Source organism: Perissodus microlepis, chromosome 12 (genome assembly GCF_051167445.1).
Source record: "Perissodus microlepis isolate ML-2025 ecotype Zambia chromosome 12, ASM5116744v1, whole genome shotgun sequence".
Taxonomy (NCBI): Eukaryota; Metazoa; Chordata; class Actinopteri; order Cichliformes; family Cichlidae; genus Perissodus; species Perissodus microlepis.
Genome location: NC_140472.1, coordinates 18,768,485 through 18,793,996, shown reverse-complemented (window position 1 = coordinate 18,793,996; position 25,512 = coordinate 18,768,485). Strand labels below are relative to the sequence as shown.

Genomic DNA, 25,512 nt, shown 5'->3' with positions numbered 1-25,512 from the left:
ATGATGTTAGTGTGCAGCTGCAGAAAAGGGTGCAGCGAATTCAAAACCTCAGATTTCAGACGGACCTTAGAATGGCTGCTAATTCATAACCTCCCCTGAGATACCTGTGGTGAGAGTGTGTTGCTGCAGAGTTACAGGCTGTGTGTGAATACCAGCTATTTAGAGCTGATAGCCCGCCATGGCCATCTGCTGAAGATATGCCTAATAGTGTTGGCGTTGGCGCGCAGCCAGAAATATATCCTCAGCACCTCAAGCTGTCCACAGCAGGTGGTAATCTCTCTAAAAGCCATTTTACTATAAACAGAGGATGCACATTAAGCTTTAAAAGACATATATAAAGCCTAATAGAATGGCAGTGATGTGAAGGACAAAGAGATAAACAGATGAGAAGGATTACTAAAATGTCACTAGAGAAAGAAGCTGAGGATGTTACTCTTGGTTTATACAAGCATGGGTTCCTTTTTTTGTTATATTCAAAGACTTGGTAGCAATGGCTTTGAATCCTGATCATAGTGATTTTGAGGCCAAGAGCGCTGCTGCAGTCTTTAGAGGATATGCTGGACAGAGACCGAGTTGTTTGCGTAAAAAGCAATGCTGCCCTCATCTGTTTGTTTGGGAGTTTACATTCTGCTGGCAGAAGAAGGGCAAATGGAGGTGAAGTGTGTCTTTTAAATATTGGTCTATTTATTTCCTAGAACCCGAGAAATCCCAGTTTATGGTCACAGGTGGAGGAATTGAAAGTAGCTTCCTGTTATGACCAGAAGCAGTGCAAGAGCTGGCAGTCAGGTTTGGGATTGAAACGGGCAAATCCAGGTGTTAGACTAAAAAGAAACAGTGTAATTACCAAAGAAAACTAGATGTACATCTCCTCATGGTGATTGCATTTTGCTTGATATGCCTGCTTATTATGAGAAGACCCGATGAAGTGGGTGCATTACAAATTTGGAAAGGAGAATTGTTTTATTTTGGGTTTAGAAGAGCTGCAGCTGTACAAACAGATGTATCTAAGACGACTGCTGCTGTGGGGACAAGTACACCCTTACTGGTTCCAAAGCAAAAGGGATAGGTAACAACCAGGTGCTGCTCATCAAATGCATTTGATTCATTTATCTTCGGCAAGTGTGAGCATAAATGCAGAATTTCTGGCAGTTTTATTGCTCTGGAGCATTTAGGTGTGTGTTAACATGATGCTACGATCTTCCCAGGAACATCCAAGCAAATTCATCCCAAATGTCCTTTAGACAGACGAGACAAAAGAGGAGATGTTTTGCTATGTAGAGAGGTGATGATTTGGGTTTGTTTTGCAGCCACAGCACCTGGATACCTTGAAGCCAAAGTAAAATGTGAGGCCATCAGTCAAACAGCTAAAGCTTGGCTGATACTAAATCACGCAACAGGACAATGATCCCAGGCACAGCAGCAAATATACAAGAGAATGGCTGAAAAAAATAATAATCAAGATGTTGCAATGGCCCAGACTAGGTGGTTAAGAGAGCTGTGTATAAACGAATACCACAAACCTCAATGAACTGAAGCAGCACTGTGGAGAAGAATGAGACAAATTTCACCCACAACAAAGTGAGAGACTGATGAAGTCATACAGAAAATGATTACATTGGTTGTTGCTGCTAACAGTGGTTCTACAACCCCATAAATTATAGGGAGTATTTAGTGTTTCACAGGAATGCACCATGATGATGATGATGGTTACAGAGTGCTTTGACAACTTCCTTTTTCACCGGACTGTATGTTGTTTACCCTGACTTGTCAAATCAAAATGATCTTTTGTTGTGTTTATGTCTCAAACACTGCAAAATTGCATGAATGAATATAACCTGAAATTTAAAAAAAAAAAAAAAAAGTTTCATATTTGAACAGAATGAGCTATATTCAGAGTTTGACAGTGAAATACTTAAACTTACTTACTTAAAAAATATATATATTTTTCTAAATGTGGAAAAATGCTGTGCCCGCCCAGATCCTGCAAACATGATCTGTGAAATTACTCTGTTTGCACCTGTAGGTAGATTTGGTCTGCATTAGGTGAGTCTTTCACTCTCATTGGCTTTTAAAATGTAAAAAATATTTACATATTAATAGATTCTGGGTCTTCTGAAGAGAGGACGAGGCACCGATAAGGATGGAAGTGAGTTGTTTTTTTTTCTTTCTTCGATTACAGGTCAAAGCAAAGGAGATTGTATAAGAAGAGCAAGAGGGCACTAAAATATTAAGGGAGAGATCCACAATGATGGTCGAAGTATATACCGCAGGGGGGCGTTTTAAACCCTTATTTTGCAGCAAAGAAATAAACTTTTGTGAATTTTTAAAAATCTAATTTGTGTGGAGATTCTAAACATGTAGCTTGAGATCCCACTGAACACAGAAATGAACGCTAATTTATATAATGCTTTCAAATAACTACAAAATAAGTACCCAGTTGTGTTTCAAGATTTCTCTACAGCCTTGATTTTTGGCAATAGAGGGGCTTTAAATAGGATTTGTTTCTTCTTTTACAAGTTTAAAATACCCCATAACTAAAAAATAAATTAGATTACATTAGATACCTACTGATTACATAATGTCGCTCTTCTCCCTGAAAGGTAAAACTCGGGGAAAAGGTTTCCATGACTCAGCCAATCAGGGACGGCTACGAAACGAGAGTTGTATTGCTGTATTTTCACCCAATCGGCTCTGCCCTTCAATACACTTCGGACCAATGATATTCGAGGATGTTCAAACGTTGAGCCTAAGGAAGTTGGTGATGTGTGTATTATGTGTACAGCTGTTCCGACTCTGACAAAAAGCCAGCCGCCGTTTGGTCGTTAAGTTAGCTTAAGGTTTAGAGCCTCCGTTTGTAGCTAAAGGTAGCTTGCTTCCTAACTTACGGGCGTTAAAAGTTGTCTCGTTTAGTTGATCTCTCGCGGCAGCTGCCATGCTGCTCGTTTTCCTCCTGTTCGCCACCTTTCGGGTCTCCATGCTGGAGTGAAATTAGATGGGGGGCATTACACCAGAAGATGGAGGATTTAACCAGGGGTCCTCATGGCTGCTGTGAAGGTGTGGAGTTACTACAGCGCCCGTGTCCTAGGAGGATGGGGCCCGCTGCTTTGCATCGCCCTCGGCTCACTCGTGGCGCTCCTGATGCCCATGGTTGGGGTGGAGGATCAGTGCTGTGCCTCCCTGAGAGGCATCGCTCTGCTCCGCTGCCAGCTGTGGGGAAGTCCACAGCAGCATCCAGCTGTGCAATCCACCAGCCTCACCGTCCCCTTCACTGCTCTTGATCTGCTGCCTCAGAGGCCCAAGCCGACCAAAGGTACACTCACGTTATTTACTGACTGTGGAGGTCAGCTTAGTGCCATATGCAGAACAATGTTAACCATATGTCGAGAAAGAAGGCCCGTGTGAACTCATCTAGGGCTTAATTTAACAAATTTATAGAGAAAACTGCGTTCCCTTTATCGCTTTCAAGCTCTGATCGTATTGGTTTTTCCTGTATGTTGGGATCTCTGAATGATGGCATTGTGAAGACGTCAGCTTGTAATTCTCCAAATCCTCTGCAAATTGTAGGTATTTTCACACTGTTTTCTAACTGTGAAGACCAGCGAACTGTTAAGGAAAAAAAGGAAGCACATCAACTAAATGTAAAAATAACAAATTTGCGGCTTCAGTGTTGTAAATTGAATATTAGTTCCCTGAATGATTTCTGAAGTTGTTGAAAATTCTAGTTCATCCAAGTGTAATAACGTTTTTTTTTAAATTAATTAACTTATTTATTTATTCATATTTTGTCATGACATGACCTGCTGTTTTACTGCATCTTCACTGCTCACCCTGTCAATCATGTCGTGATTGCAGAGATGGAGCTGGAGGCCAAAGCTGCACTGCAGTTGGCTCAGGAGATGAAGAAACTTGGGAAGAGGGAGAAGGCTCACAAGCTGCTGGTGCATGCACTTAGCATGAACCCAGACTTCGTGGATGCCCTGACGGAGCTGGGGACCATTTTAGAGGAGGAGAAGGATGTCGTCCAGGCAGATCACCTGTACACCAAGGCCCTGGCCATCTCACCGTGCAACGAGAGAGCTCTGGTTAGCCGAGACCGGACCCTTCCCCTGGTGGAAGAGATCGATCAGCGTTACTTCAGCATCATCGACAGTAAAGTGCGCCAGCTTATGTCCATTCCTAAAGGGAACTCTGCATTCCGCCGAGTGATGGAGGAGACCTACTACCACCACATCTACCACACCGTGGCCATCGAAGGCAGCACGCTCACGCTGTCAGAGATTCGTCATATCATTGAGACGCGTTACGCCGTCCCCGGAAAGAGCCTGCAGGAGCAGAACGAGGCGATCGGGGTGGATGCGGCCATGAAGTACATCAACACGACGCTGTTGTCCAGATCAGGAGCCATCACCGTCAACGACATCCTGGAGATCCACCGGCGGGTGCTTGGCTACGTAGACCCCGTGGAGGGAGGGAGGCTGCGCACCAATCAGGTGTTTGTGGGCCACCACATCCCTCCTCACCCTCGGGACCTGCAGAGACACATGCAGGAACTCGTTCAGTGGCTCAACTCCGACGAGGCGCTGCAGCTTCACCCCGTGGAATACGCTGCACTCGCCCACTATAAACTGGTGTACATACACCCATTTGTTGACGGCAACGGACGTACGTCACGGCTGCTCATGAACCTCGTGCTCATGCAAGCGAGATACCCACCAATTACTATCCGCAAGGAACAACGGGCTGAATACTACGCCGCTCTGGACACAGCCAACGAGGGTGATGTGCGGCCCTTCATCCGCTTTATAGCCAAATGTACAGAAATAACTTTGGACACGTTGTTGATTTCTACTACGGAGCACGCCGTAGGGCTGCCAGGAGCAGGCCAGGACCAGACCTGTTTCGACTGCAAGCAGACCATCCCATTCCACAACTGAGCATAGGGTAGGGATACAGGAGCATGGCAACACTGGCATGCAAACATAGATGTCACTTCATTTCAGAGCTCCATCATAAAATGTGAATTCCTTTGTCCACATCATGCCCGTCATTCCCTCCTCACAGTTTGGATTCTGTGCCTGCTGAATTCATCAGCCTGCTTCAGGAAGGTGAACTGAAATTTGCTTTTTGTCGTGTCAGGTTTGCTTTACCACACCCTAATTTTCCTACGCAATGAAAAGTCGCGTTGTGGGAGAGTTTAGGTGTTTTAATTCTCCATCATATTACGAAGAGGAAACAAAACAAGATTTCTGTTGGACTTGAATCTTCAGTTTCAACTGCGGATGTGCACGGTGAACATTTAGTTCTTTGACATAAAGATGATGTCTCCAGACACTGTAATGCACTTTCCTGTATTTTCTTATTTATTTTAAAATAAAAGTGGTTTATAATGAGCAAAGTCGGGCATCATTTGTATGACTTTATTAAAACAAGTTTCAGACCAGAAAAGAAGGGAGGGAAAAGAAACATGACATGATTTCAAAGAATGAAAGTGAAAAAGCACAAAAATAAATACTGAGATTAAACAAACAAAAAATAGCCTTTTATTATTTACCTCTATTCCAAATGTAAAACACTGACTATAGAAATTATACAAACAGCGATGCACATAATACAACCTTTTTAGTATAGACAAAACAGAAGGTGACTTCTACAACTTCAACTTTTTTTTCTCCTTTTTTTTTTTTTTAAATTAGGCCACTGCGGTGAGAGCAATACATACAGCTTGTATTACATGTTTTGAAAACTTAAGATTCATCACAAACTATGCTGACCTTTTTTTTTTTTTTTTTTTTTTTAAACGCGTTTACCGAGTATCATGTACACAAACAGAATTTTATTAATGTGTAAAACAAGACAAGTGGACAGCCGATCGACCCCCTGAAACATGGGATTACTGAAATGGGAACTGCATAGATTCTGACCATCCTCTTGTTTTTCCAGAGAGTGACGTCGACTCTAAAGAAAACCAAACCGCACTTATAAAAACAGCTCGAGTTTATATTCACACTTTTTTTTTTTTTACTACTTCTTTCAATATTAAGTGTTAGAGTGCTGCAAGTGGCTCTTTTTTACTAAATAATCTGCTGTGGTAATTTTCGCTAAGGGTTAACATCAAATAATCTGAAAGCCAATTAAAAATTCGCCAATGTAGACAAAACTAATGACTGAAAACTGTCTGGAAGGACAAAACCTTTCTTCTTTCTGAGTGATAGACTACAGGCTCACGAAGCCCACGTGAAGCCAGGTGTTTCCTGCCATCAAAGCACTTCAGAATCGCCAGCTTCCTGCTTATGTGCACCCTCTTAAATTTCAGGCAGGTACCCTTTGTTCCTCTTTAAACGTGACTGACGTTCTCCACCTGAACAGACGGGCCACGCACGGAAACAAATAAAAAATATAAGCAGGGTTACTTAAAACAGATTTGTGAACACTTTAACTCAAGCATCAGCTGTGTGCTGCAGGACAGCAGCTTTCACACTGTCTTAAAAGGTCTTGTTTTTTTGTTGACGGTAGCTTTAGAGGTCTCTATAGCATAATAATACTGGACATTAGTAGTCGACGGTGACTCAGTGATGATGTTACATAAAAAATAATGAATCAGCTGTACTAGAAGGTCAGGAAATAAAACGATTTCGGCTCCTTAAAAACATCTGGAGAGTGTCTTTTCATCACTAGCACATCCAACATTATGTACACACACCGACTATATTACACCACGTCCAAACTTTTGCATATACCTATTTAAAACAACATTCACAAGTTTGGCTGTCTTGAATATTTAAAAAAATACTCTCCCATATGCTTCTGTTAAAATCCCTTACAGTGCACAACAACAACAACAAAAGAGAAAAACAAAAAAAGGAAACTTTGCAACAATTTTAGATACAGTATATTTACACACAAATATGATACACTTTTAATAAAACATCCTGGCTGCCATCTTCAAAACACACCCATCAAAAACAATCCGAAACGCTCTTTGAAAAGGGCTCGTGATGGGGATTTAAGGCAACCTCGCAGAACGGATGGTGAGAGCATGACCGGGATTAAAGGGACATCAGGTAACCGGTTACGAAAAAGAAAAAAAAATTAATCAAGGACATCCATTTGTAAGGACACAAGATGGCTTTCAGTGTGAAGGCGGTCGTCACGCTCTTGCCTGTCTTCTCACATGTTGAGGAGCATCTTGGCAAAGTCTGAATTTGACAACTGCTTCGGCTCTCCGGCTGCATTTCCTGCTGCGCTGGCTGGCTCTCCGTCCGCAGCGCTCCCGTTCTCCACTTTCCCGGCGGGCACGGATTGTCGGTGCAGGGAACGAGGGAGCATGGAGAGCTGGGTGCGTCCTTTCCCTCTCCTGGAAAAAAAAAAGGAAAACAGTCGAATTTGTTTCCTGTCTTTATTACCAATATATGTCTGGGAATCAGGGAAGAGCAATTGCAAACATTTTGTGGGAGAAACATTTTGGGAAACTTACGCTCCGTACACCTGGCGAGGCATCGCGTCTCCCGTGGGCCTGCTCGACCCAGGCTTATCTATCGTGTTTCTGCGAGGAGGGTTGCTTATAGCAACAGAGATTTTGTTGCCCTCCACTTCTATGCCGTCCATTTTCAGCACTGCCTGAGAGGCCTGGGTTTCATCTGCAAACTCAACATATGCCAGACCCTGCAGAGCCACACAGCATAAGAGGGTTAACACACCAACAACTTCGCCCTGCGTGTGGGTCGAAGGCAGCGATCACTAGCTCGATCATCTCACCGCTGTGCTCTTTATTCCTCACCTTGGGTTTTCCTGAGCGATACGTGACCAAACGAACTTCTTTGACGGTGCCGTGATTTTTGCAGATTTCCGCCAGCTGCTCCTTAGTGCACGAGAACGGCAGTCCAGAGATGAAAATTTTGTGTTTCTCCATCATCGTGTTGTATTTAAACACCTACAAGGACATAAGCGTGAAGATATCACTTTGCACTGCATGCTCCAATCATGTTAGCCAAGCTGGATGAAAAACTAATTGAATTGAGGAATCACAATATTTTAGCCCCTACAATAATAATCTTGGACTGGGTGAAGTGGCATTGATAGCTGTATTAACTAAATAAAAATGATGAGGCGTCTAAGTTCAACACAAATGCAGGAACTGAACCACGCTTACCTTAAAGTCAGGGTTTTTGTTTTTGTCGACACAGGGTGACACAAACACGGGCCTGCCCTCCACGTCCCGTCGGTCCAGCTTCAGGGCTTCAGGGACTGACACTGGGGATTCAAACTGTATATAACCGTAGCCTCTGAAGCTTCCTTTACCAGTAAAGATCGGGCGAATCTGCTTGATTGGACCACAGGTCTCAAACAGCGTCCTGAGTTTCGCCTCTGGCTCCTCCAGGGTGTACGCCAGATTGCTGACGAACACGCTGCTGTTGTCATTTCGAAGCTCCGGGTTGTCTTCGTTCTGCCTGTGGGCAGATGGAGCTGCTGCTGCTGCTCCTTGTGGGGCTTTTTTAGTAGCAGGCGGAGCAGGCTTATATCCAGGGGGCGTGGCCTTTCCAAAGAGTCCAGTCTCTGTCTCCATGTACTCATCTGTGGGTTGGTCAGCATTTCCTCGGTGCCTTTTAGGACCTTGTTATGTCACAGAGAAACAAAAAGTTAGAATCACACTTAGTTTTGGTTAAAAAAAAATAATTAGTCCATCAGCTAAGGAGCCTATTTCACCTGCGTCCTCATTCCATTCATCTTGATAATCGTCCTGTTCTGCTTTCCTCTTCTCCCCAGCTCGCGTTCCCTTCTGGACCTTCTTCTGAGCCTTCTTTTCTACCTTGGCTTTCCGCCGCTGCTCAGCTCTCTCGTCCTCTTGCCGAGCCAGGTTGGCTTCTTTCTCAGCTGCCTAACAGATGGTCAGAACATGGTAACATTAGCCAAAGGCAGCCAAACGATACACCTGGCCAGTGCAGTACTGCTGACAAGAGCTCCTACCTTCGCTCGCTGTTCATTAATCCTGTTCAGCCGGGTCTCTGTCTTCTGCACGGCGAAGTCCCAGTCCTCCAGAGAACCTGTAGGTGGGAACGTGTAGTATAAAGCCATACTGTGTCAAATTCTCCCTTTTCTTAAAAATAATGATTTATAATGAATTTATAATATTTTTTAGTTTGAGGCTCACCTTCCACTCTCTCAAAGCTGAGCAGGACTTCACATACATGCTCTGGGTAGTCTGAGGTGCACTGAACTGCTCTGTGGAGAGCTTTTCGACAGTGAATCGAGTCCCCGTATGACCTGAAGATTAAAAAAAAAGCAAAAACCATCAAGCACACCCATTTTTTTAGTTAGTTAGAAAGTTTTTCCCAGTCAGGCATGTCCCGTCTAACTCGCACACTGAAAATTCCAATTACACTGACATGTACTGCATGTGTGTACTGTGAGTGTGCAGTCAACATGTTGACTGTGAAACGATGTGCAGTCAAATACATTTGGACAAACTGCCGGTAAATTCACTGCTTTCCATTCAAGAAAAGACAAACCCGTGAATGCATTTATTTATTTTACAGTATTGTCCAAAAGTCTTGAGCCACCTTCTTAATATTTTGCTCAGAAATTGAGAAATAGGCACAGCAATTTAATAAAACAATAAAACAACTTGACAGCCTCACATCCACTGAGACCATTTCGGATAAGGCTTCAGTAAACAGTAGATGAGCCAGATCTCTCAGGTCTTTGCTGCATTCGTTCCTACGTCTTCGTGACGTGACTTTCAGATGCTGTTCATCTGCTCTGCGTAGTTTTTTTAAGCCCGACACTTTTTCTGTTGTCATCCACTTGTCCAGTTTCATTGTTTTTTTAAGGGCACACGTGTTGAGATATGCCAAGTTCTAGCTTGTTGGAAATCACCTTGTTTGTCTGTGCAAAATTCTTACTTTGTAACTTTCAAATTGTGTTATATTTGGTTCTTTTCATAGATTGAAATAACGCTTCAACAACAAAAAGACATTCTTCTGAATATGGTCCGCTAAATAGTCTGGACTGAAAATGAGCGAGTGATGGGATAGTGATGGGATTTCCGGCTCTTTTTAGAGAACCGGCTCTTTCGGCTCCCAACCGGCTCTTCAGGTCGTTTTGTTGCTTTAATTAATTTATTATTAACAACAATATAAAATTATGCACAAAAGGAATTACTAGTGTAAAAAAAAAAAAACCCTGTGGTTTTATTTATACATATTTATATATAAATATATACGGTGGCCCCTAGAGACAAAACACGTCCAAGCTCCAAAGCACATTTCTAGCGTTAACTGAACTTTTAAAACAGAGCTACTTAAATTACACAATTGAAAGCATGTGTGTATTGTTTGTGTATTTATACACAGGCACTCATATATATTCAGATAATTTAAAAAATGTTCATTTACCTGTTACTACCACACACCAAATCCGGTCGTTGGTACTTGCTGGCTTATGTAGCCACTAGGTAACAAAAGCTCAACACTGCGCCCAGCATCCTGGAGCACTTCTGTTGTGTTTTGTACGTGTTTTGGAGTTTGTACGTGCTTTGTCTCTAGGGGCCACCGTAAATATACTTGTATTTATTCACTCCACATAAAATGTAATAAAGTGAGAGAAGGAAAAAAAAAAAAACACGACTCCCAATAAGGAGCCGGCTCGCGTCGTTCACGTCAAAGAGTCGGCTCTAAGAGCCGTTTCGTTCGCGACCGACACATCACTAATGTCCAAAGAGAGTCTTTGAAAGACCTTCAGGAAACCCGGAGACTGCTTTACAAATGACTACAAGAAAGTCTGACTCCTTGGTAGCAATATATAAAGAAATGAGTGGTGGGCTTGAGACCTTTGCACAACAATGTAGGGTGTATATATTGTATAATGCACTACTTAGAAGTAAATGAAGACGAGACAAAGACAAAGTCACAGACTCACAAACCTTTCCAGGTTGTAGTACTCGAGCCACATGTTGGCATACTTGGCGTTTCCTTTTGTCATGATGCTGTCCCACAGTTCTCTGGCCTTCTGCATGTTCTTGCAGTGAAGCGCCTGACAAAGAAAAGGAAACATCTATATGACAAACACAATAACTACTGTATCCAAGTTGTCAGTGAGAACGCCTTTACCCTCCATCTCATTACAAAGAGGGTAAAGGTGATTTTTACAAGTGATTCTACTGTGACTCAAACATGTCTGTAGGAAACTGTGGAGCTATATTAACTCTTTATTTAAGACCTAATTTAAATAAAGAAGCTTACTTCTTTTGTTACGTGATTTGACCTGGCTCATTCTACTGTGCTAACTGATTTACTCGCCACAATTCAACAACACTACTACACACTGCACGCTCCTGAAAACGGTTGTCATAGTAACACCGCTTACCTCTATCCGTGCCCAGATCTGCATGATGATACAAGAAGGATCGCCACTTTCACCAAACCCTATAGTGACAAAGGAAGGTGAATAATGTGAAAACTAAACCAGGACGAGAAGACAGCAAAAACAGATGTCGGTGCCGTCTGCTTACGCTCTTCGACATCGTGTTTCATGTAGTCCAGAGATCGAGAGAAGGCTGCTCGTAACTCCTCTAACTCTTTGCTTGACTCTGCAAAAAAAAACAAAAAAAAAAACACAAGGTAACACATCATCAAATAAATTATTTGAGTTGTGTTTTGTTTTTTTCTGACATACAAAACGTTCATGACACAAAACCGCTCTCACCTTTACTGAAATCCACGCGTCTCCTCAAGTAGTCGAGGTACGCCTGCCAAATTTCCACGTAATCGGTAGCCTGAATGAAGCCTGCATTTAGTGCCTTCTCAAAGACGTCTGCGTGGAAGACAAAAGAGAATAATACACATCAGACGACAACATTTCTCTATAAGGTCGTTAGTATTTTCAATAAATTCGAGGTGGTTTTAAAATGAATGAAAGACGAGCACACGTCTTTCATTATCCTTTATAATGCTAATGATTTAATATCAAGGTAAAATTCAGGATGTGTTTGGTTTCATCTGTTGCCTGTTTTATGACTCTTTATGGGCTACAGTGGTAGACATTAACCATAAAAGCCATAATAAATCAGATTAGGATAGTCAGGTTTTTTTCAGAAAACAAAGAAATAACTATACTGCAAGTTAAAATAAAATATTTCCCCACCTCACATCGTAAATATGCTGTATTTTTCAGGGAGCAGGCCATATTATGGACTAATTTTGCCTTTTTGTCATCACATTTAATATAAATGTGATAAGGACTGGTCTCCCTTAGCAACTTCCAAGAAAAAATAAACACAAAAATGTGCAGGCCTACGTGATCTTATAATGATGGAGCCAAGTCCATCCAATCATTTTTTTAAACTCTTACATACTTGGAAGTCAGGCAAGGTTAAGAAAGGTTACATTTTTCCACATTTCATTAGTCATACAGCTCAATCTTTTTAAACTCGAACATAGTTTGTTTATTCTGCTTTGTGGTTTCATTAACTAAGTTAATATTCATCCTGTGTTAGTAATTGCTTCCACAAATACTTGTGAATTCTGTTTATAATAAATGAAATAAACAAAATAATCACTTATAATGAGAACAATTATCTTTTTGTCTCTAAAACCAATGCACATCCATTCAGAATGAACGCAAATTAAATTGTACTGAAAAATCACATCAATCTTTTTCAGTCGTATTTGTTATGAAGAAAAAAAAGGAGTTCAAATAGTTTCAATATTGAAAGCAGCGGGCGCTCTTGCGTGAACAGCTTCGAGCTGTGCTCGTGTTCTTACCTGACACGGTCTGATGGTCGGCTCCGTGCCTCTCCAGAGCAAGCAGGTAGCTCTTCCACAGTCCCATGGTCCAGGGGCAGTTCCTGACTGCACGTTCATGAGTGGAGAGAACCAAGTCTTTGAACTTCAGCTGACGATCCTGACGATCACAGAAAGAAAAATAGTTAAAAATGGTTAAAACAGTCTGAACAAAGAACGAGATGAACAGCAAGGTTTTATACATTAGACGGGGTGTGTGTGTGTGTGTGTGTGTGTGACCAATAACTCACGAGGTATGTGGTGTATTTGGCCCACATGTCTGGCACCAGGCAGTTCTCTGACAGAGCACGCTCAAAGGTTATCTGGATCCGTGCTGGGTCGCCCTCCTTTAGTTCAAAGTCGATGTAGGCCTGATATTCTGCTAACTTGGGAGTTTCTGCTACCATCTGCAGCAAAACAACAGCAGCGTTCACAAAAACGATCAACATCATTTAAAAACATTACAGAGAACGAATGGACATCATATTTAGCAAAGTGCATTACCAGTGCCTCCTCAAACGGTTTGCACTTCTCCATCTGCTGCACAGCTTTCTTGTACTGATGCATAACCGTCTCAGGGACGCCATGTTCGGACCACTCCTCATATTCTGCGTAGGTGCCTTCCATGTCTACAAAGCAGCAGAGCACAGTTATCACAGATTTTACATTTACATCACACCGTCGATAGTCATTTTTCAGTTTATGTTCTACTTTATCTGTTGCTTCATTTAAATTTAGAGGTTCAAATGTTTCAGAAACAGCACGGCTCTCCACTCAGAGAAAAACAACACGATACCAAACCATCCGGTTACCTCTCCAGTAAACTAATGAGGAGTGCACTCGTCACTCTGACACGTTAATTTTATCCTAAAAGCCAGCGTCATCATTTTCTTTAAACTGGGTAATTTCTGACATATGGCTCTCGCAACAGGAATCTGTCTCATTTTACAGCAACCAGTCTGGCCAGAAGACACGTCATGCTTACCCATTAAAGGGATGGCCAACTGTCGGCGAAACAGTGTATGGATTCGCTCGAGCTGGGTCTTCAGCATCTCTTGTTCCTCACGGCTGGGAATCCTGCCAGGGGGAGGCTGAGAGGAAAGCCAGCAGAGAACATGGGTGTTAAAGCACAAGCCATTCGGTTAAACATGGAAAGAATTCAAGTCAGCAATCTGAACTGAAGAAGTGTTATATTTGACATCATTAACATGGAAACAAAATTATTTCCACTAGCTTTTAATTTCTAAGACAATGGTTGAAACAATATGGCATATGTACTAGGGCTGCCACGATTAGTCGACTAGTCACGATTACGTCGACTATCAAAATCGTCGACGACTGATTTAATAGTCGACGCGTCGTTTGAAGCTTTGTAAGATCACAAAAGCCGCAGGAATAAGTAGTAGGATTTAAGAGTGTAATAACGGACTGAAACAGAAGATGGCAGCACTGCATGTACAAGGATGTCAGCTGCCGTTAAATCCCGAAGAAGAAGAAGTAGCTCTGTCCCAGAATTCATAGCGCAGCCCAGCTCAGTTTCCAACAATGGCGGCAGCTACTTAGTTTTACTATTACTCTTATTATTCTTTCTGGGTCACAAAATAAACGTTTAACATATTTTCAGGCGAGAATGTAACTGTGTAAATCTCAAATATCTGCTCAGTTTATCAAGACACCACATACTTTCAAAAGCTCCGACGTTTTCGGAGACGTCTGTTACCCACTAGCTCGATAGCTAGCCGGGGGCAAGGCTCACTAGAGCCCGTGAGAACACCGGACTCCCGGCAAATCGTTTTCAAACCCACCGCCGTCTTTCGCTACTCAGGTTAAACATGATATATAAGTCATTTAGAGAACTTAAAAATGTTATTGTTTCGCTTTTTTTTAGTATTTTATTTGTTCCTGAGTAAATCGGTTTGGCTGAGATTAAAGTTATAGTTTTTACACAGCTGAATAAACGTCAAGCAGACAACAGATTATCAGAAGTGTGAGATGCTCGAGAATATACTCCGATGTCCCGTTGTATTTTAGATAGCAAGGAGTTTATTAAACTTCACCGAAACAATCTGCAAATTTCATTAAAATTTAATAAACTATCATCTTGTCTTTATTTTTAGTTAGCACATACCTTAAACACTTAAAGCTGTAAGCTAATGATAGTTATATGAGAGCAGATGCATGCTGGTGCAATAAGCTGTACGTTTTACATCCAATGGATGCATGATATGATTAGTCGACTAATCGCAAAAATAATCGGTGACTAGTCGACTATGAAAATAATCGTTTGTGGCAGCCCTAATATGTACACAATCAATACAAAAACACAAATATAGCTTATGTGTGAATGATGAACTCTGTCCTAATGACGGGCGCACAAACCTGTACTGTGGACAGGATGGCGTTCTCAAACTCTCTGTACGCCTCCCACACCATCTGTCCCTTGGTCATGTGAAGCCCCACTGCTGTCACCGCCCTCTCAAAGATGGATCTCACCCTGTCGATTCCGCCTGGTGAGCCCATACCGCCGATCGAGTACTGTGCGTACTCAAGCCAGATATCGGGGCCTGTGTGTGTAAAGTTAAATGTTAGGATTGTGTAATTACTAATCATCAGGCCGGAAGGTGGTGGCGATGGTGTTGCGCACTCACAGATATAGTCTTTAACAGCTCTCTCAAACAGCTCATATACTTTCTCTCGGTTTGGCTCCTCCTCAGTCAGACGGATTTCATCCTTGAGCCAATCCAGCCAGATCTCTGGGGGATTAAACAAAACAAGGTTTCAGTTGTAAATAATGCAGAGCCGCTTATTCCTCCAACCCCAGAAGCATGTTAGCCGTGCACCGACCTTCAGTGAGAGGGAAAAGCTCACTCATTTTCTGCCTCGCCTTTCGCAGGCGGAAAAGTTCCCCCTCTTGCTTTAGCAGCTTGATAAGATCCACATGGCAGTTGTAGTCGAAAGCGTTGATGGACAGCTGAGGAGTTACACAAAGATGAAGAAGAAATGAGATCTGTGACAATGCACTTCAGGGGTTTTGTAGGCACAAAATCATAATCGGTTGGCATGTAAAATCTACTTTAAGCTGTTCTTGCATTCACAAGAGGTCGCCACAGCAGGTAGCTCCGCATATTTGATTTGGCCGAATTTTTACCCTTCATGACGCAACCTCTCCCAGGATCGCACCAGGGATCTTTTGATTCTTAGGTGAACACATAAAACAGCTACAATTGGTTTGCATGTAGGAAAAGTGTGTTACCTTATTTAACATATCTCTATGAATTTAAAAATATTTTTATGAAGCTTGTTGGCAGGCCAAGATCTCTTTGGTGAAAATACAAATCTGTTATATGCAAAAAAAATCCCTGCACACAGTGTATACTAAATAATCCATGCTTTCTTTTATGTGTTTACCTCTAATTTATTACCACCACAAAAGAAAATAAAGTTCACTTATAATTCATCTAATGAACCATGAGAGTTCTCTTTAAAGAGTAATAGCATTGTTTTTGTTGTTCTTTATTATTAACAGCTGCAAGACTACAAACTAAAAAACTAAACCCAATCCTTCATGAGAGCATGTGTTTATATTTTGTTGAGTTGTTTGTTGAAAATTCGGGTAGTTTCGTGGGTTGTAGTTTGATCTGTTGGACATTTGTGCTACGTCAGTGAGACTGAATATTTAAAACATATCTCTGTATATAGCACACTACAGTCAGCAGTACCACACACTGATGCTCGCAGAGGGACTCGTGTACAGTCATGCAGTTGGATCTATATTTGAGTGTATTTGTAGGTTGCAGGAGAGCTACACCTACCACACATTCAACTCAGCGCAACACCAGCGACGCTGCAGAAGCACTCTCCGTACTTAAGACTACAGCAGATTCAATGTTATGTGAAGGGGTCAAACCCACTGATCACGTGACGCCCATTAAAGTTAGCACAGCGTGTACTGTTTTTGTTTGTACTGTACTTTCTTTCTAACCCAAACTAAACGCTGGGATCCCACCGTAGACTGAGACTGCAACAAAAAAGGCGCGTGTGACTACGAGGCACGCGAACTATTAGCCTCGCACATTAGCAAGGCAGCTAATCACGACAGCTATATAAATGACGTGGTTGTATATTTAGATGTTTTGGTTAACGAAAGCTACCAACGCCACGTATATTTTCTGCCTTTACTCTACCATGTCATGACGGAGGAGTTCACAGCTTTAATGCTGCCAACCCGATTGTGGCTGGCCGTGTTTACCACCCATTCATTCTCATTAGCCCCTCGGCTAACGCTGGCTAATTACCTGCTCCTCAAGTCGCTGGATCTCGGCTTCATTTTCTTTCTCGTCCTCCGACGAATCGTCCTCCTCGTCTTCGTCTGAATTTTCCACTCCCATGCCTTCCTCCTCTTCTTCGTCCGATTCCATCTCCCTCTCCTCCATCCCTGCATCTTCCTCCTCCATATCTTGCAACTGCGTTTGCTCTGCGTTGCTTGACGCTGCCATGTTGGAAAGCCTATCTGCCTGGTAACAGCCTGCTAGCAGCCAGCGGGACGACGAGAGGCGGAGCCTGTCAACACGGGTCACCGTCTAACCCCGCCCGTGGCCGCTAGTAGGCGCTCTCTGGTTGTGTAAAACCTTCTTCTCTCATTTGTTTGTCAACACAAGCCGTTCGTGCTTCCTCGTGTTCACTCGTTGATTTCCGTTCGCAGTTGGTGCTGGAAACATGGCGAACGTCTGCCTACGAAGCTCCTCGTCCTTGCTGCTGTTTTTCAGCAAGAGGATTTTCAAACCGGAGCTGAGCGCTGTCTGCTTGTACCACAAAAAGGTAACCGAGTGAAAATGCGTCCAAACCCTCTGACGTCACCTTGCTTAGATAGAGTTAGCTGACATTTTTTTGTTGTTGTCACTGGTAACACTGCCCTGTCTGTCAGCTGCTCCACCAACAGATCAGAGATATATATGTTTTCTGATAAGTGTGACCTCTCCCTAAGGTTGTGGACCACTATGAAAACCCGAGAAACGTGGGCTCCCTGGACAAAAACTCCAAAAATGTGGGGACTGGATTGGTGGGTGCACCGGCATGCGGTGATGTTATGAAACTTCAGGTAAGCTGGAAGCCAGCAGCAGAAACCAATGTATTGTCATGTCTTTGAAATTCCGATGTTTGACTCTGTGCTGTTTGCAGATCCAAGTGGATGAAAATGGAAAGATCGTCGATGCAAAGTTCAAAACATTTGGCTGCGGATCGGCCATTGCTTCCAGTTCTCTAGCAACAGAGTGGGTGAAGGGGAAGTCGGTATGTTAAATTACCAAACAAAGCACAGGCAACCAAAAAATGGACCCTAAAAGTGCTGTTTTCTCCGCTTTATTGTAAAGGATCTCATGAATCTGCTTTTACCCTGCAGGTTGACGATGCTCTGAAGATCAAGAACACAGACATTGCCAAAGAACTCTGCCTTCCTCCAGTCAAGCTTCACTGCTCAAGTAAGTTCACAGTCGTTATTAACACCTCTTAAGACATGGGTGTCAGAATATATATCATATATCAAATATAAAGTCTGGGGGGCAGAATCGACCCAGCAAAAACTTCAGTCCGGCCCACTGGAAGACTTTGGAAAATGTGAATTGTATTTTCATTTCAAGTTTTGTAGCTTTTCCTAATAGAAGGATCTCCACTGTGGCCATTCATATTAAACCAAAGTATTTTAGGTCAGTTAATAAAAAGAGACAGTAATTTCTTACCATTTAAGCACAAAGGGTCATGCTGACCGATTTCTTTAATTCAATATGGCAGTATTTCCTAATCGTGTAGAAAACCTGAGAAATATGATTCAAACTGGGTTTTTTTTTCTTACATTAAGCTATCTCAGGGATTAAATATGTAGTTAAACAGCTTAACAACAAAAAAGGGGAGTTTCCCTGGTCCAGCCCACTTAAGATCAAAATGTGCTGTTAAGTGTCCAAAATAGCTTCAGGACCATGCACACCATTTCCCCCCCGCAAACAAATTCTTTCTCTTGCTCTGTTTGAAAGCACATACATTTATGCTTTCAGATCAGGTGTTTCCTGTAATAAATCATATAATTTCAGCTAGGGCTGGGCGATATGACCCAAAATTCATATGTCGATATTTTTTAGCTGGATGGCAATATAAGATATATATCTCGATATTTTTTAAAGCCATAAAGTAAGAACAAAAAGAGAGTTCTTAGTCAAAGCTGTGTCCCAGAGTGTCACACAGGCACTTTTATTAACATACAGCATAGATGTACATGGGGAAAAAAAACTACTCAAAAATAAATTATGAGCATTTAGTAAATAATGCTCCATGAATAAAAGAAAACTATGTTGTTTTTGTGCATAACAAAGCTCACAATTGTGCAGTCAAAATGTAAACTAAAAGATGCTGAGCATAATAACATAGGCAGATTTCACAGGTGCTCTGTTCCCAACTTCTACTGCGTGACTGACAGCCTTGAGTTTGAAATCCGCTTCGTAACCACGTGTCTTAACAGGTGCAATTTATGGTCCTTATACACACACAATACGGTAATATTACGTTGAAGCACACTACGTATTACTCCGCGAGGCTCCTCAGTAGCCATAATGCTCCCGACAATCCATCGAGCGGTGCAGCTCCGTAGCTTACCAAAGTCGTACTAAAACATTTTTTTGACAGATTGCTGAGCGCTGTGTACCACATAAAATCGGTTCGCGGTCATCAAGCACAACCAGAATTCATACATAAGGCGGGCTGTCGATTTTTGAGAAAATGAAAGGATTTTAGGCTGTGCAGATGGCGTTAGCGTGGTTAGCTCGTTAACACGTTGACGCCTTCCAGCCCCACGCACGGGGCGATGCGCAGTAACTCGTTAACGGAGATTTGCCGTGTTCATCTTGTCGCTGCCTGCAGGTGAAGCGATGGGGAGGAGGGGGAGAGACAAAAGTGGACGAAAGAGAGGCAAACTTGTGGCTCCACAACTATAATTATAATGTAACATAGACTGTATCGATATAAAGGATATTGTCACATCTTATATCTCGTATAAAAATATATCGATTTTTTTTTTTTTTTTTTTTTTTTTTAAACTCGATATATCGCCCAGCCCTAATTTCAGCCATGGGGATGATAAAATCCACTGCGTTCTTGCGATACTGGATTTTATGAAAATTTTAGCTGTACCTGTGTTGTCTTTGTGATATTTAACAGTGTTATGAAATTACATGTACAATAAATATATCTCTCAACAGTGTGGGCTCTCTCTGGGTACTCTGGTTTCCTTCCACAGTCCAAACACACGTTACAGTTGTGGTCAGATGTTTACATTCACTCATCATTGGCATGAATCTCGTGGTAATTTGGGGCTTTTAATGGTTTCTTTGAACTGTTGTATTTCCGGGGTGGAATGATTGTACAGGATACATCTTTAATGGCTTGATGAGTTCATAGCAGGCTTGAGCCTCAGCAGTTCCTGAGTTGTTTCTGAACATCTTAAACAATTCCCTCTCATCTAAGGGTGACAGTTTGGGTCTTCTTCCAGACTTTGACAAAAACACAGTTACCAGACCCCGTGTGTATACTTTTAACCCTGTGTGAGAATCAGAGAAAGTCCATAATAAATTCAGTAGAACAGTTCAAAGAAATCATTAAAAGTCCCCTAATACTATGTCAGCCCTCCCCACGATAAGTGTAAACTTCTGACCACATCTATAGGTTAACTGATGATGGTGTGAATAGCTCTGTTTCTATGTCTTAGCCATGCAACAGATTGGCGACCTCTTCATGGTGTAACCCGTCTTTATGGAAGATTGAATGAATGAATGAATGAATGACTGTGTTAATCACACCTACATAATGATTATATGAAATCAAATCACCCAGTTATCATGAACTGAATGCTTTTTGTTTTCCAAATTATGCTCATAGTGGCTCTAAAATCTTCTCTCTTTTTTTTTTTTTTCAGTGCTTGCAGAAGATGCCATAAAAGCAGCACTGTCAGACTACCGGCTAAAGCAACAGGACAAGGAGGAACATGTTAAAGCCAGCAATTAATGTTTTTATTCACTGACTATAATAATAGATTTATCCTATTGTTGGATATCGTGCCTCTCCTAGTGCCAGAGCAGTGCAGACAGGTTGCTGTAATCACATCGCATCGGATCTTGCATCCATTGGGGAATTCTCCACAGGTGTGGGTCCCATATTGTTCAAGTGTTAATAGCGTTTATGGATTCTTTGCTTTTATCACACAATCAGAATTGTTTAATTAACAATGGGTTCATGGTGAAGCTTAACACTTTAATACACAGAGCATTAAAGACATCTTTAAGCAGGGATGTGGGTTTGTAGTTTTATTTTTTTGGCTTTGAGGCTCTTTCTGGCTCACTTGTGAGACAATGTAGGTCCCAGATGAAAGACTTGGTATGAGAATGTCAACAGTTAAAGTTTACATACAAAAAAAAGTTCAGAAAATTTGTATGCGGTGCTTTGCTTACTGTGAATAAACAGATTAAAAGACTTCAGTGTCTGTGTGTGTGTAAATGTCATCCTGCTGATCCTGAATCAGCAGGAGCCACCCTCTGCTGACGCACGAGCACCTTTTTCAGCACGAGCAGCACTGCCAGCATTACGAGAGCCACTAACACACACAGCACAACGAGCAGAGAGACTATCGCTGCAGAGGCCTGCTGAGTGAACGGCTGTGGGACGAGAGTGGGCGCGAGTGCATCTCTATGTGTGGAAAGCAAGAACTGTGTCCCCTCAGCAGGGGTTACGTTACTCTGAGGGTATCGAGCTGTAATGTTGTCTCTGCACCTCTGTTCCTCCTCAGGGAGAGAAGTAGTAGTCTTTAAATGGAAGGGGCTGACTGACTGACTGTTATTTAGGGATAAACACTCCTCATAGGTAAGAGTCTCTAAAGAGTAGTGCAAGACACGCGTCTTGGAAGAGTCTTGATTACTGTTTAGAGCTTCAGAAAGCAGTCCATTAGTGGTTAGTTTTGATATTTTCTCTGCTGGCTGCGCTGTTAGCATCCTCACCTGTGCAGAGCTGAGGTCACGTTCGTGTGTCCTGTCATTTGGCTTCAGGACACGAGGACAGATGGCCACGACAGAGAGATTCAGAAGCAGACGGTGGGCGAGATGATCAGGCTCTGTGCACACAATGTCTGTGGCCATCTTAAGCCTACCACTCAGCAGCCAGCGGTACAGATACAGAATGTCACACTCGCACACCCACAGGTTGTTGGTGAGGTCCACAGATCTGAGACGTGGCAGGCTGTCAAAGGCGCTCTCTGGGACTGACCGTAGGCAGTTGCTGTTGATCTTCAGGACCTGCAGGTTGACCAGGGCAGACAGTGAGGGCAGGTCCAAGGCAGAGATGCAGTTTTCTGAAAGATCTAAGTGGATCAGTGATGGTGGAAGACTCATGGGGAGACTGGTAAGCCTGTTCCCCTTCAGTGTCAGGACCTGCAGCTTGTGGAGACCCTGAAGTGCCCCGGGCTGGATGGCACGAATACGGTTGTCCTCTAAGTCCAGGTGAGTGAGGTTTCCCAGCTGCCTCAGGACACCTGAGGTGATGTAAGTAATGCGGTTTTCTTGCAGCTGCAGGGACTCCAGGCTGGGAGGCAGGCCACGAGGGAAGCGGGCTAGCAGATTGTGACTGAGGCTGAGCTCCTGGAGGCCAGAGAAGGGCCAGAGCTGGTGGTCCACATTACAGAGCTGGTTTCTGGCCACAGATAGAGCTGAGGTACTGAGAGGAACCGAGCGAGGGAGTGACCTCAGGCCTAGTGACTCACACAGAACCAGAAATCCTGGGCAGCAGCACCCAGTAGGACAGGGAGACACTGCAAGGCAGGCTAGAGGACAGATGCAGAGAGCCAGCAGGACACCACATCTGCACCAAAGCATGACTCACTGCAAGAATAATGCAGGAAAGACGAGAAGTTAGATGAATTTAGAGGATGTGGTTCTTCTAAAAGTTCTATAAAGGAAGGGGTATAATGTTATAATATGGCTTAATTAACGGTTAATAAGCAGCTGAAAGATCCCTGGTTTGATCCAGGAAGGACAGACAAATTCCACTGGGGCTGCATCAGGAAGTGCATCTGACATAGAAACTCTGCCAAAACAAACACGTGGAGCCACCTGCTGTGGTAATCCCGTGTGGATAAGGAAACAGCCAAAAGCAGCTTTATTAAAGGTTAATGAACCATTTATTAATACCAGTACTCCACCAGCACACTCTGGTACATATAATGACCTTATGGAAAAGAGCTGCAGAGTGTAAAACCCATTCATGGAATTGCCAAAGCTATTTATAAAGCCACTTCTTACGTCTTAAAACCCCATGATAAGGTGTGACTTGTTATAAAGTGATGCCAAAGAGTGAAAGCTGCCTCACTTACCATTCTTCTTTCTGTGTATTATCTGCTCCTCCAAAGAGACAGGCAGGGGTGCTTTCCCATGCTCCCTACATGATCGACTGTCCCTCTAAAGATAACCGGCGTTGCTGATAATTCCAGGCAGATGCTCATCAAAGTTTAATGACAGCCTTAAGGAGCTCTATTACCTGTTCTTGATCATCTTCTCCATCCGAACTGACCAAGAAGTCCTTTTGTTTGTCAGCTGTTTTATGATGAACAGGCCGAAAATACAAAAGACATTCAGAAAAAAAAAAAAATGGTATGAAAAAAAGGATGTCCTAAATATTCTCCTGTTGGAGCCCAGCTAAGGTGGAGGTTATTAGTGACTTTAGTGAAGATGTGCTACAAGGTTTGCATCTTTCTGGAAGGAAGAGTGAAAGTAAGGGGCTAGCATTTTCTCGAATTATTTAGCACCTCATTGATAAAAGAGCAGGGAATCTGAGCCCGGTGTAAGGCTCTGTCTGGGCTCACGTTTCAGCCACCACATGGTTACACTTGCTTTTCAGCTGGTGCGCTATCATGTCCTGTTTGATCTTTGGCAGTTTGACCTACTTAAGACCTGAAAGGAGTTTTATGTTTGAGGATTAAAAAAACATTCTTATGAATTTTCTACATTTTTTAAACAGATTTCAGATGGCATCATGATTTATCCATGTCACACTGGAAATAAGATATTAAAATACACAACTGAAAGAGTTGCACTGTTCATACAGCATCAATATTTCATTACTTGCTCAAAATATGGAACAAAAGGGATTCGACTTTTTATAATTCTAATGGGAACAAATCAGGGTCCCCAGGATTTGTATAAACAATACATGAGCTCTTGTTTTGTGCCAAAGGGTCCGTATGTATCTGGATTACTGCTATTTAAATATTAAACAATTCTGTACAGTTGCCAGCAAAGGACAAAGGGGGCTCTCGTCATCTCCAGGCTCGAGTACCTTCTTCTGCAGTCCTGCGAGGTGATGGTGCCAGCGGCTTCATCCCGGCCAATCAGAAAGCTCTGGCAGTGTTTTTTTTTCTTTTGCAGATCAGGGGTTTGAACTGTTAAAAGAGAAGACAGCCTATATCATCACAGAGCAGATATCACAGATCTGGCATTTCGGTAATTACCTTAAAATAGTTACCAGTGATTTCTGTGTGGACGCAGGTCAAAATTACAGATTCCCAAGTGGAACATAATGTGCACGTTGAGATTGTCCTCTTTTTTTTCCGAGACCTTCCTCGCCTTTTCTAATTGTAGGTTTCCACAGGGTTGTATCTGTGCTTCATTTGGCGTAGCTTCAGCCATTTACGCTGCTACATTTACGGCACTCAGAGACATCTTTTTTGAAAGCTTTATTAAATATAAGCAAAACAAAACGGTCTTTTTGTAAACAATTCAAGTGTCAAAAAAGAAAGCAACTGTGGTTGAGGTTAGGCGGAAAACAGTATGTCAGCATGACAAAAGCATTGGCACATAATTCAGGCTTAGATTAGATGCTCAAGGTCATTAACTTAACAACAGGACAGAGTAATTTAATCAAAGAAAATCAGATAAGAGAGACAAATATGCATCTGTCAAGCCTATACACGTAAGCTAAACATGCCAACTGTCTATCCTTCTACTCACATTTCAAACTTTTACACTTAAAATAAAAAAAGCATAATTTATCGTATACATAAATGCACTAACTATTTAAAAGAAAAACATTTGTTTTCTACTGCCTACTTTTTTATACATTTGCCCATTGAGAGCAGGTCAAAGGTATTAGCCGAATAAATATGTACAGTCATCGTACAAAGAAAGTGCCTCTTTCAGTTCAAGACAGTTCAGAACAGCATCCTGTGACATATTACAACATGTCATTGATTTAACAAAGACTAAGCTGAAACGCAGAAGCAGTGTGTGAAAACTAAGTCCACCCTTCCATTATGAAGTAAGGGGGTAACTAACAGCCAGGTACTGCTGATCAAATGCATTTGATTAACTAATCATTTGATTAACTAATCATTGATTAACTAATCATTGATTAACTAATCATTGGCAGGTGTGAGCACCTTTATAAAATCAGAGGTTTGTAGGTCTGTGGTATTCAGGTGTGTTGACACAATGCTGAGGATGAAAGACATCAGCAACAGTCATCAGTGTGGGAAAGGTCATAAGGTCATTTCCAAACAAACTGAACTCCATCACTCTACAGTGAGAAATATAATTCACAAGTGTCCCAGCAAATTCACCACAAGGTCCCCGTCCCTAAGATCTACAGCTCAGACTGTGCAGGCCTCAGTTAGCATGTTAAATGTTAAAGTTCATGACAAAACAATTATCAAAGA

General features: G+C 42.3%; 4 protein-coding genes across 4 annotated transcripts; 2 read left to right on the top strand and 2 right to left on the bottom strand.

Moving 5' to 3' along the window:
- Positions 1 to 2,710: 2,710 nt before the first annotated feature.
- Positions 2,711 to 5,395, top strand: ficd (FIC domain protein adenylyltransferase). The gene is made up of 2 exons (XM_084946188.1): positions 2,711 to 3,310; positions 3,853 to 5,395. The coding sequence occupies exons 1-2, from the start codon at positions 3,040 to 3,042 to the stop codon at positions 4,932 to 4,934; spliced, it is 1,353 nt and encodes a 450-aa protein (XP_084802314.1). The 5' UTR covers positions 2,711 to 3,039; the 3' UTR covers positions 4,935 to 5,395.
- Positions 5,396 to 5,402: 7 nt separating this feature from the next.
- On the bottom strand, positions 5,403 to 17,360 carry sart3 (spliceosome associated factor 3, U4/U6 recycling protein). Its single transcript, XM_084946185.1, has 19 exons — positions 17,072 to 17,360; positions 15,621 to 15,747; positions 15,425 to 15,529; positions 15,156 to 15,340; positions 13,762 to 13,867; positions 13,281 to 13,405; positions 13,028 to 13,183; positions 12,759 to 12,897; positions 11,701 to 11,808; positions 11,507 to 11,584; positions 11,362 to 11,420; positions 10,919 to 11,028; positions 9,149 to 9,261; positions 8,965 to 9,041; positions 8,704 to 8,875; positions 8,150 to 8,610; positions 7,778 to 7,930; positions 7,475 to 7,662; positions 5,403 to 7,354 (listed from the first exon to the last, which is right to left on the bottom strand). The coding sequence occupies exons 1-19, from the start codon at positions 17,270 to 17,272 to the stop codon at positions 7,168 to 7,170; spliced, it is 2,850 nt and encodes a 949-aa protein (XP_084802311.1). The 5' UTR covers positions 17,273 to 17,360; the 3' UTR covers positions 5,403 to 7,167.
- Positions 17,361 to 17,387: 27 nt separating this feature from the next.
- On the top strand, positions 17,388 to 21,288 carry iscua (iron-sulfur cluster assembly enzyme a). The gene is made up of 5 exons (XM_084946189.1): positions 17,388 to 17,594; positions 17,761 to 17,874; positions 17,955 to 18,065; positions 18,175 to 18,253; positions 20,734 to 21,288. Exons 1-5 carry the CDS (start codon positions 17,493 to 17,495, stop codon positions 20,820 to 20,822), a joined length of 495 nt encoding a protein of 164 aa, XP_084802315.1. The 5' UTR covers positions 17,388 to 17,492; the 3' UTR covers positions 20,823 to 21,288.
- On the bottom strand, positions 21,285 to 22,678 carry tmem119a (transmembrane protein 119a). The gene has a single exon (XM_084946186.1). It carries the CDS (start codon positions 22,676 to 22,678, stop codon positions 21,314 to 21,316), a length of 1,365 nt encoding a protein of 454 aa, XP_084802312.1. The 3' UTR covers positions 21,285 to 21,313.
- Positions 22,679 to 25,512: the final 2,834 nt, after the last annotated feature.

Bases quoted from the DNA above. Each gene is read 5' to 3' on its own strand.
- ficd (XM_084946188.1), top strand. From the start codon at position 3,040: ATGGCTGCTGTGAAGGTGTGGAGTTACTACAGCGCCCGTGTCCTAGGA. The intron at 3,311-3,852 runs GTACACTCACGT...TCGTGATTGCAG, and splicing joins GAGGCCCAAGCCGACCAAAG to AGATGGAGCTGGAGGCCAAA.
- sart3 (XM_084946185.1), bottom strand. From the start codon at position 17,272: ATGGCAGCGTCAAGCAACGCAGAGCAAACGCAGTTGCAAGATATGGAG. The intron at 11,029-11,361 runs GTAAGCGGTGTT...TTTCTTTGTCAG, and splicing joins AGATCTGGGCACGGATAGAG to GCGCTTCACTGCAAGAACAT. The intron at 8,611-8,703 runs GTGAAATAGGCT...TGACATAACAAG, and splicing joins TGAATGGAATGAGGACGCAG to GTCCTAAAAGGCACCGAGGA.
- iscua (XM_084946189.1), top strand. From the start codon at position 17,493: ATGGCGAACGTCTGCCTACGAAGCTCCTCGTCCTTGCTGCTGTTTTTC. The intron at 17,595-17,760 runs GTAACCGAGTGA...CCTCTCCCTAAG, and splicing joins TCTGCTTGTACCACAAAAAG to GTTGTGGACCACTATGAAAA. The intron at 18,066-18,174 runs GTATGTTAAATT...TTTACCCTGCAG, and splicing joins AGTGGGTGAAGGGGAAGTCG to GTTGACGATGCTCTGAAGAT.
- tmem119a (XM_084946186.1), bottom strand. From the start codon at position 22,678: ATGCTTTGGTGCAGATGTGGTGTCCTGCTGGCTCTCTGCATCTGTCCT.